This window comes from Hydra vulgaris, chromosome 11 (genome assembly GCF_038396675.1).
Source record: "Hydra vulgaris chromosome 11, alternate assembly HydraT2T_AEP".
NCBI classification, from domain to species: domain Eukaryota; kingdom Metazoa; phylum Cnidaria; class Hydrozoa; order Anthoathecata; family Hydridae; genus Hydra; species Hydra vulgaris.
Genome location: NC_088930.1, coordinates 31,235,001 through 31,247,421, shown reverse-complemented (window position 1 = coordinate 31,247,421; position 12,421 = coordinate 31,235,001). Strand labels below are relative to the sequence as shown.

The following is a 12,421-nucleotide window of genomic DNA, read 5'->3' as shown; positions in this document are numbered from 1 at the left end:
GTAAATAATTTAGCTCTCTTTTTATACGCAATCGAACATCAGCTAGATCAGTAAAAATGTGATGCAATTATGTTGGCTGCATTGAAAAGAAAAAAAGTTTGCTAACTGCTTTTAATTATGTTTTTAACAAATAATTTTATACTACATAAAATTAAAACAACATGAAAACTAACTAGATCGAAGCTCAGTGGCAAGAATGTGTCGCACAGCTATAAGAAGTTCTTTCCTTAAATGCGCAACTTCTTGTGGACAGTAACGAAACAGAGCAAGCATTCCAGCAACCATGTTGGTTGAATATTGGCCAACTAAATCCTTTAACAAAACATTCATTTTCAAAATTAAAATATTCACATTAAATTAATTTTTAAAATATTATGTATAATTACTTGAAATATCTTCACGTTGTAAGCTAAAAATGAGAGAGTTTTTATCTGTGCAGCTGTAAAGTCAACGTAGACTTCTTTGTTGAATAGAGGAGAGCTCCTATTTAAAAAAAAAATTAATTTCAAATAAAAAAATAATATTAAAAAAAAGCTGTTTAAACTAATTGCAAAAACTTCAAACCAGCTGTTTAAACTACCTTGCAGATAAGGATGGTTGCAATGTGATGGTTTTCATGACAACTGGTATAAATTCTTCAATTTTTCCTTGAACACTCTGCTTGTATAACTTAAAAAACATATGAAGCTTAAAAAACATATGAAGTTTAGTATATTTGTATAACTTGTATTAAAAGTATATTGTATTATTTGTATTGAAACTTATATTTATATTAATTATATAATATTATATTAGATACTTTTTTATTAACAATAATTTTTTTTTTAATTTTAAAAATTTAAACACTTCATTTACAATAAATGTTTTATAACTTTCATTGTAAATAAAACTGTTTCCTATTTTTGACAGTAAATGATTATTATCCAGGTTTATAATTAAATTGATTTTTATTAACTAAAATACAATTAATTTAAGTTCTTTTACATAGGTGTAACTTAACGCTAATTTACATAGATATAACTTTATGTTAGTTTACATAGATATAACATTATGTTAATTTACATAGATATAACTTAACGTTAATTTACATAGATATAACTTTATGTTCATTTAAAAAATTTAATTTATATAATATAATACTCCCTCTGTTCCAAAATACTGTTTCGATTTACATTTAATGTAAAAAATTATTGAAAATATATTACGTTTTTAATTAAAAACATTTTTTATATAAAGTTTAGATCCTTTTCTGTAAAATTGATTTATAATATTACTATTTTTTATATAAAGTTTAAATCATTTTCTATATCTATGAACAATTCATGGCAATATTATTATCTTTTACTACCACACCATAAATTTCTAAAAAGAATGTTTTTATTATTAAATATTTTGTTCTGAAATATTGCTCCGATTTGTTAAAAATGAATTATAAACTTAAAATTTTAATAACATTGTAACATTTTTAGTGGAAAAATTATATATAATATTAGCATTTAAAAAATTCTTATTTTGTATTAAACTATTAAGTAGTGATTAAAACCATTTTGTTTAAATACTTCATGCTTGATAGATGGCTTTATTTAAATCTGTAACAAAAAAATCAGGAGTTTAATTGCTGGCGCCCTTATTGCATTTATTGCAATAACAATAAACTTAGAAACAGACAACAATTTGGTTTAAAATGATTTCAAATGTGTTTTGAATATTTTTAAACAAATAAAAGAGATAGAGACACCAACAAATAATCTGGATTTTTGATTTTATAATTTATTATCATGTATAAGCATGTGTAGACAAAGTGATACACAAAAATAAGATAGATACTCTAGATTATTATTCGGCATGTGCATATACTGCTTCCTGCATATGTTGCTCCAAAAAAACCTAAACTAATAAATAAAGTACTGCAAAATCCTTAACTTGTAAAAAAAATAGATCATTTTGTAAAAATCTAGAGAGGGCGCAAGGCCCCCTTGGTACTCCTGCCTTTGTGGCCCTTGGTAAACATTTTAAAATAATTTTTTATTTTCTAAATAAGTCATTTTATTAAAGATATTTGATTTTTTTCTCATCGAAATTAACAATCAAATCAAATTGGAATACTATTTTGAAACAAAAAAAAACGCCAACTCAGAACAGTATTTCAGAACGGAGATTAAAAAATCACATAACAATGCCATTCAATATGCTTGTTTGATTTATTTTTTTAAAATAAAGATTTAAAATGCTATTATACAAACCTGATACATAAGCACAACAATTATTGGAAGCTCTGCTAAAACTTTTAATGATTCTGTTGCTTTTGGTATCAAAACTATCTAAAAATGCCCAAACTGTATAGTCAAAATTTTTTTCGAATTTATATTTAAATAAATTTTTAAAATTAAAAAGCTTATTACAGTATCATATACATACTATATAATATTATATAAATATGTATAATTAAATTTTATATTATATTAACATATATATATATATATATATATATATATATATATATATATTATATATATATATATATATATATATATATGTTATATTATACAACATATATATATATATATACATACATACATACATACATATATATATATATATATATATATATATATATATATATATATATATATATATATATATATATATATATATATATATTATATAAACATTATAAAACAATAATATAGTACTAAAAATATAAATGAAGTAATTAATTCTTATTTCTCATAAGCTTTTATCCACTGTGTCTGTGTCCCAAACCACAGGACACACAGTACAGACAGTACAACACATAGTACACATTTCTAATGTGACAGTTTCTTACTTAAATCAGGACTAAATATTTTTGTGAAACATTTGAAATATTATCATCCTAAGTTTATGAGCTACCTATAAACACAATTTAATTAGGACTTTTATACCAGATTTTTTTCTGTAATTGCCGTTTCTACAACTGAGAAATATTGCCTCTCTAATTAATTATATAGATAAATAATATCTCTAATTTTATTTATTTATGTAATTAAACTATATAGTTTAATTATATAATTAATTAAATAAAACAACTATTTTAGTTATGATAATTAATTTAAATCATTCAATTAAATAATTTAAATATTAATAATCAATTAGTTAATTATGCTTAACAGTTCTTAAACAATAAATTTTTGTACAACATAATCGTTTAAAAGCATTTGAACTATAAACAAAATACCTGGCCAGTTCGTGCTGAATTATCACTTGGTTGGCCTACAGGCGAAGAAGGTACTTTGGCAGTAACAGTTGCTTGCTTCATTGAATTCTGAGAGTTAATAGTACTTTCTATTGGTAAATGACCTGTCGCAGTGACAGCAACAATATCAAAATGTGTTTTCTGAAGGAAAAAAAACTTTTATTATTTCAAGAAAATAATTTATATATTTATAACATTTAAGATATAATTTATATATTTATAGCATGAAAGAAAATTATTTATATATTTATAATATTTAAGAAAACTAATTATATATTATAACATTCAAGATATAATTTATATATTTATAACATTAAAGAAAATTGATTACATATTTATAATATTTAAGAAAACTATTTATATATTTATAACATTTACAAAAACTGTTTGCATAATTATAACATTCAAAGATTTATAGTACAAATACTAAAACTTTGTTGTTTTTTTTTAATTTAAATTCCACTAAACTTTTAAAAGCTATATGAAATGTTAAAACCAGGGGTGGGAAGTCAGCGTCCAGAGTCCCTATTTTTGCCTAGAGATAAGAGTCTTGGAAGTCCATTAAGAATTTGGGAATCAAAGATATTTTTCTTTTTTAGTTATTAAGGTGCTCTGAGAAGACATAACAGTCTTCACAAAGCACCATAGAGGGGCAAAACATTTTTTCAAAGTAGTTTAAATTAGTTTTTTTAGATTATTATTAAAGTAAGGGTTAGTTTTTTGCATTTTTGCATCATACAATTTTTGTATTGATATTACTATTTTTATTTCAGGAAACATTGGTTGCCTGTCACTATCAATTTTAGAATTAAATTCTACATAAGGAAATGTTTGTCACAAGTGGAAAATTCCATTTAAAAATTTTCTGCATTTTGGTAGCTTCATAAATTTAAATGAAAAAAATAGTTACAAACAACTTAAGTTAACTTGTGATAACACTAACTATTCAACATTAGCGAAACCAATAGCATATAAAGTTTAAATGGCAATTTTTGGATGATAATATATTCATTGAATATATTATCATCCAAAAATTATAATACGCAACAATTTTTTTTTAAAGGAAGACGAATAAATAACCATCTTTTTTTTTTAAAAGAAGATGGTTATTTAAAGGAATGACTTTTCAAGATTGTCTTTAATACATAACAATGGTTGTCTGAAGGAAAGACTTTTAAAGATCGTCTTTAACATATAAAAATTTATTTTAATACAACTTACAGTGAGCGGTCAAATTATTAGTTACAGTTTGTTTTTTTACAAAAACTGCAACTAAATATTTTAAATGAATAAATTTGTTTCCATTCTAGAGATTCTTATTTCCATTCAAGACATTTTTTAATATTTAAATATCAATAATAGTTTTTTATATCTCTTTTTATAAGTTGTAATACTTATAAACAATTGTGGCATTTTTTAGCATTGATAAACTACAATATGCAAAAACCTGCCAAATGCACCTTTTTTCATATTCTATGCAAAATTGTTATTTGCATGTAATAAATAAAAATTTGGCAACTGTCTAGTGTTTGTGTGACTTATTCTATTACATCAATTAATATTTCTAACTAAAAATATTTGAACTTGGGTGCATAAAAATGCGAAAAGCTCAAGATATATCAAACGTAAAGATTTCATATCTGCTTTATTAAAACATTCAAATCACTTCCAAAGATTGCAAAATTGCAAATAAAAGGTAACTTTGATAAAATAAAATAGCCATAAGAAGTGCAAGAAGTGAAAAATGTAGGAGACTACGCGTTATTACGCCGAGAGATGAATTTGCAAATTCATCTCTTGGCGTAATAACAGGCAATTTGCAAAATTTGTGTTGAAAAACAAAGAAAAAGTACTAAAGCAATTACAAAAATCATGCAAGAAACTGGTATCACAAATTCTAACAGATCACCTAGACATCAAATTGTAGAACTGGGGTTAAAATGTTGCAGACTTCTTAGACCATTCAACTGCATGATCTATGTATAGTTTTATTGCATTATCTTCTGTTTTAATGACCCCTAAGATCTTACTGTCATCGGCGTAGATCTTTATATGATGCGCCATGCTGTCTGGAAGGTCATTTATATATATCAGAAATAAAAGTAGACCTAACACTGAACTTTGTGGAACTCTGCTAGTAACATTTACACACTCAGACTTGCTATTGCTGATAACCACATTCTGTTTTTGTTTTTTTACCAGTCTGTTATCCACTCCAAGAGTGCATCGTGTATGCCATATGCTTTAAGTTTTAGAAGAAGACGCTGGTGAGGTACTTTGTCAAAAGCTTTAGCAAAGTCTGTGTAAATTACGTCCATGACATAATTTTGAAATAGCGTTATTGTTAAAATGTCACATGACTCTAGTAAATTAGTTGAACAGCTGCGCCTTGAAAGAAATCCATATTGAGATTTTGTGAAGAGTCTATTTTCAAAAAAATGTTTCATGATTCTCTTGCGCATAAAACTTTCCATTATCTTACAGGATACCAATGTGAGAGAAACTGATCTGTAGTTCGAGCATTTCATTAAGGTTCCATTTTTAAATATAGGAGTCATGTTTGCTTCCATAGGTTAGAGACTAGAGATTTTAAAAATCATAGCTAGTGGCCAGGCTAATGTAGTGGCGCATTGTCAAAGAACTTATGGATGTATATTATCATAGCCTTTTGAGCATGTCTCAATAAGCTCTTCTTGCTTTTGCTGAACAGATTTAGTTGTTATTCCTACTTTACTCAGGACACATTCCATTTCTGTTTGGTTGGCATCTGATGTAAAGGTTCAACAACAAATACAGACCTGGAAATATACATTAAGTAAATGAGAAATTTAATGACTGTCTGTTGTAAGATTTCCATTGTTGTCTTTCAGTAACTTCACTCTTTCATTTTGCAATTTCATTTTTGTACTTAACAACTGCTGATCTTTAACTAACTCCTTGCAGGCTGCCTTATACACTTCTCAAATCTCTATGAGAGTCCATCTACCAGCTGCAAAATATTTGTGCTAAAGGTTTCTTTTCTTTTCCACTGCTTTTTCAACTTCTGGCTTATTCCATAAGTTGTTTTTGTTGTTTGAACGGTGTTTAGGTGGAAAATATGTGTAGGGTGACCTACTCTTTGATTTTGTCAAGAAATACCTGATAACTGTCCTCCAGTCTTGGGATGTGATTAGTGTTAAGATTGCTTCATAGTTTGCCCTGCTCCAGATGAATCTTTTCTGTTTTTCTTTAACAGAAGTGTTGTTTGTAGCAAATGAGCCATGAGAAAGCAGTGGGCTTCTCCTGCTGGTGTGTAGCTAAGCTAGTTACCTTCATATAGACCATCTATGTTGTCAGGTTCATTGGTGATTAATAAATCTAGTGTGTTTGATGGGTTTTTTTCTGCGGTGAGTGGGGAAAGTGATTGTTTGCTCAAGAATGTTTTTGTTCAAACATTGCTAAAATTTGAATACCTTGTATGTTATATGGCTAAAGTTGAAATTGCGATGTTAACAAGCTCGAATCTCTCTCTCTTTTCTAATTTTCATTACAGTAGCTGCCAGGGTTTGATGATTACTCCATTAATTTGGTCTCTAAGATCATTGATCTATTTGTCATGCTGCTGTTTGATTTGGGTTATGACCCCCATTAATGTAATTTTGATCATTTGAACAACTTTATTTTTGTAACTTTGGTCAAAGGCATTCTTATTAATGGTTATCCCCGTTTTCTCCAACTTTAAGGCCTCATTAATTATAACTATAGATTTTTTCTTTATTACACTCATATATATGATTTCTTGTAGATTTTGTAGCTAATTTGCAATTGTATATACTAATTCAAATTTTTTTACTTTCATAGGAGGGCTACCATTCTAAAGCAGTGTATTACCTCCAGGTCGTCAAATACTTCAATGTATTCATATATGTGTGTGTGTATACACACACACACACACACACACACACACACACACACACACACACACACACATATACCACTTATAGAATTTAGACTTAACTACAAAACAAACAAGTTTTTATTGTAACTTGTAAAACAAGTATGTAATATTTTAAATTTCTAAAAATGTGTACTGCTTAACACTTTAAAATAAGGATATAGCTCATCTGATATAGCTCATCTCCACAACCATTATAGTTAGACAGAGATTGAAGTAATTTTCAGAATTAGAATACAAAATTTATCTAAAAATTTTAATCAAGGAAAGCCTTTGAGGAAGTCTGTTGCCTAGAGAAACCAGACTGAACTAAATAAACCAGTCAGGAAAATATGTAATCTCTGCTAGGCTGAAAAATGTCACATAATTACATCATCATTGAATTGATTAAACAAACAAAAGAGAAGTTTCATCATATAATTAAGTTCCTAACTAACAATGTAAGATAAAACTTTCAGTATATTTTGGAAGTTGATGTAGGACCATGTTTAATATTGATATAGACATAACTGTAAAATCCATGAAGACAAGTTACGTCAAAAAAATCAAAGTTAAAAACTTACCGCAATATTGTGAAATTCTTTGTAGAAATTGATAACAAACTGCAAAAACATTTTAATCTAAACACACACATATACATACAAACATATAAATGTGTATATAAATAAATATGTGTATATATATATATATATATATATATATATATATATATATATATATATATATATATATATATATATATATTATATATATATATTATATATATATTATATATATATATTATATATATATATATATATATATATATATATATATATATATATATATATATATATATATATATATATATATATATATATATATATATATATATATATATATATATATATATATATATATATATATATATATATATATATATATATATATATATATATATATATATATATATATATATTAGGGTGACTCTAAAAAACAACTTTTTTTAAAATTGTCTGCTGCCACCCCCAAAATGTGTTTTATGTAATAAATTAATACTAAATTTAAAAAAATTTTGAATATAAAAAAATTTTAGGGGTCGCTCAAAACCCTTAATCATCAGATGGGTCCCTAATATTTTGAAAAAAAAAGTTCTTCAAAAGCATGTCATGTTGGGTCTCAAAAGAAGTGAAATTTTATAAAAAATTAAAAAATAATTTTATATAAAAATTACTAGTTTAAATTAAATGGTTTAAAAACTATCATTTTTTAACAAAAAATAAAATAGTCCATTTTTTCACAGTTTTTTTTTCCATAAATTTTTTTTATTATTTTTGAAATTTTAATAAAATTTCACTTCTTTTGAGACCCAACATGATATGCTTTTGAAGAACTTTTTTTTTTTAAATATTTGGGACCTGTCTAATGTTTAAGGGTCTTGAGCAACCCCTAAAAAATTTTTTTATTCACAAATTTTTTAAATTTAGTATTAATATATTACATAAAACCAAGGCGATCTATTCTGAAGGCCTATTCATCGCGCAACCATAAGCTGTGACTGGGGGCCTATTTTAATATTCTAAAAATTGCAAAGGTGAAAAGCTCACATTGAAAAACTTGCTAGAGAATTTTTAACTTTTTCAACTTAATCTTGTTAATTATTTTATATTTCCAATAACTTTGTATTATTAATGTTTTTTAAATTATAAATTTTTGTAAATAATTTTAAAACACTGTATTTTTACTTACTTGTAAACTCCTTAGAGTGTTAGGAGTTATATATAATGATCTATTATATTTGACAAAAAAGTGTTTGAAAATCTTATGTTATGGTTTGCATATTTTTATATTCTTTTAAATAATTATACTTTATAGATGCCAAAAAAGTGTTGTGTATATGGCTGCAAAACTAATTACCAAAGTATCAAAAATAATAAAAGCTTTGAAAAAATACCAGTTTATCGTTTTCCTAAAGACAAAGAACAAAGAAATATTTGGATAAAAAGTATTCCAAATTCTAATCTTTTAATTTCAGATGAAACTGTTATTTGCCAATTACATTGGCCAACAGTTTTTGAAAAAGTTACTGTTCAAGGAAGACAAGGACCGAAAATGGCACCATCTGTATGCTTAGGAATACCTTCAAGTGAAATACCTACTCCATTACAGCGCCATCGCACAACATTGAAATCTTTAAGCATTGTTAGAAATGTTAGAACTGATGAACTTAGCACTTTTTTATTGGCTGATACAGCAACATATATTGATTTTTAAAATGTTTTTTTAAATAATCTCAGGGTTTTTTCAGTTTCAGTAATAGCATATATGATTGAAAAAACAATTAATGTTCAATCTATTACGTTTTATGATGGTATTCCTTAATATCTTGTTAAAATTTTTGAGAATTTACATTTTGAAACATTTCATTGTGGAATAAAATGTTTTATAAAAAGTTTGTGTAAAAATCGTATAAATATTGTTGATTCTTGGTCAAAGTTTGAGGAAATACTACATTTTTTAAATGTCATGGAAATAGATCATAAGAAAAACATTATTCAGCAACAAATATCAGTTATGTTTGCAAAACTTATTGGAAAAAAAAAAAATGAATCAGATACAATTATACGTAGTTTTGAATATTTTTTAACATCTCGTGCTTTATACAATAAACTAAGAAATGATTTTCAATTGCCACCAGTTAGTACTTTGAATACATAGCATTAAAAGTTTGCAAAATTGATGATGCTAATTTTTTTAGACTCAGTTTTCAAAATCATTGAAGAAAAACAAAAAATTTGTATAATTATTCATGATGAAGTATATGTCAAAAAAATGATGCTTTACCATGGTGGAACATTGTTTGGTAAATCTTTAGATAATCCATCATTATTGGCTAAAACTGTTTTGGGAATTATGATAGTATGTCTCAAAGATGGTCCAAAATTTCTGTACAAGATGATTTCAATTTCAAAATTAAGTTCAAATTTTCTGTTTGAACAAATAAACTCCAGCATAAAACTTATAAAATCATCATCTGGCGATGTAAAAGTTGTTATCTGTGATGGTAATCGAGTAAACCAAGCATTTTTTAAATTATACCATACTATTCCAAAAAAACCTTGGAAAACGGAAGATGGGATGTATTTACTGTTTGACTTTGTTCATCTTTTGAAAAACATTAGGAATTTATGGCTTACAGAAAAAACTGGGGAGCTAGCGTACAGTGATAATGGTATTCAAAGAACAGCTAAATGGGAGCACCTTAAATGCTTATATCAAATTGAATCAGAAAAGTTACTCAAATTGTCAGACTTGAATGAAATTGCAATAGCTCCCAAGCCAATTGAAAGGCAAAATGCATCTACTTGCATTAAAGTTTTTTCAGATAAGACATATCATGCCTTGCTGACCTATTCTCAAATAATTTAAAATTCTAAGGATACTGCGATATTTATAAATAAAGTTATAGCCTGGTGGAAAATTTTGAATGTGAAAGGTTGTGGAGCTGATGTAAGACACAATGATCCACTAGAAGCACCTATTTGTAGTCCTGATGATTGCCGTCCTAATACTCTACTTCAGTTTAGTGATATGGCTCTTGAAATGTGTTGTAAAAATGGCAAAAGAGTGAAGCAGTTATCTAATGACACTGCAAAATCAATTCACCATACTTGCTGTGGTATTGTTGAGCTATGTAAATATTTATTAGCAACAAGTCATGATTATGTTCTTCTTGGTATGTTTACAAGTGACCAGTTAGAAAAAGTATTTGGAAAATTGAGACAAGGTTCCGGAGGTGCCTACTTTATAAATGTTGAACAAGTTATAGAAAAATTGCATATAAATCACACATCACTGTTGTTATCTTTAAATATTGACATAGATTCTTTTGATTTTAGTTCAGGTCATGAGTGTGCTTCTTGTACATGTTTTATGCGAAGCAGGTAGTGAAATTTTTGACAATTTAGAAAAACTAGAGTCATCAATTTCCGATACTACCAAAATGTCTTTGATTTATATTGCTGGTTATGTATGTAGAAATGAATATAATGAAAACATTTTGTTCAATCAAACATTACTTTATTATGAAAAGTTTGGTGAGTACCTCAAGTCTATAGATCGTGGTGGTCTTAAAATTCCACCAGACAATGTTTGCCAATGGGTTTTTTTGCTTTGTCTTTTTCCATTTGATAAAAGATAAAGTTTGTCGTAAGTCCTTAAGTGACATCTTTTTGTTAGTTTCTGAATTTTACTATTTTGAAATTAATCAAAAACATTGCAACACACTTGCTACTATATTTTTAAACAATTTTTGTGCACAAATTACACCAAGATCTAATAAAGAACCTGCATTAAAAGTTTTAAAGTTATCATAAATTTGTTTAGAAAAGAATGATTTGTATCTGTTGTTGTTAAAATATATGCAAATATTTTCTTTGTTTTAATTTTTTTTTTTATATGAAACTTTAACTTTTAATTACATTTTAATATAAATATTTCTAAATAAACTAATTAAACTCATTATGAGTCATATTTTGACTCCAAAATATAATTTTATAGAGGAGTTGCTGATAATCCGTAAAAATAATAGGCCCCCAGTCACAGCTTACGGTTGCGCAATGAATAGGCCTTCAGTATAGAGCGCCATGCATAAAACACATTTAGGGGGTGGCAGCAAACAATTTCAAAAAAAGTTGTTTTTAGAATCACCCTAATATATATATATATATATATATATATATATATATATATATATATATATATATATATATATATATATATATATATATATATATATATATATATATACATATATATGTATGTATGTATGCATGTATGTATGTATGTATACATACATGTATGTGTGTATATATATATACATATATATATATATATATATATGTATATATATACATATATATATATATATATATATAAAATTTAAGCGACATCTTTAATAGTATGTGTAATAATATTATAAGCATTAAAACATCATATACGGTATCATACTATTTATTTCTTTTTTAAGTAATATTTCGGCTCATATAGTGAGCCGAAATATATATATATATATATATATATATATATATATATATATATATATATATATATATATATATATATATATATATATATATATATATATATTCATACAAGGCCTTATTTTAAAGCGTTACGCATAGAGCGATTTACATACACTTTAAGCGATTTTGGTTAAGCTAATTTTTATCATTTTTTAACTTTTAAACTAGCAGAAAGATAAAAGTAAGATA

The 12,421-nt window shown here is 25.8% G+C and overlaps 1 protein-coding gene across 1 annotated transcript in view; it reads right to left on the bottom strand.

The window, feature by feature from the left end:
• Positions 1-12,421, bottom strand: part of LOC100202217 (transformation/transcription domain-associated protein) — a 102,887-nt gene that overhangs the window by 80,136 nt on the left and 10,330 nt on the right. Inside the window, exons 8-13 of the mRNA XM_065810760.1 lie at positions 7,733-7,789; positions 3,218-3,376; positions 2,244-2,321; positions 581-669; positions 387-483; positions 174-312 (exon numbers count right to left, since the gene is read on the bottom strand). Coding sequence (XP_065666832.1) covers positions 174-312; positions 387-483; positions 581-669; positions 2,244-2,321; positions 3,218-3,376; positions 7,733-7,789 — 619 coding nt within the window. The remainder of the gene's footprint in view (positions 1-173; positions 313-386; positions 484-580; positions 670-2,243; positions 2,322-3,217; positions 3,377-7,732; positions 7,790-12,421) is intronic.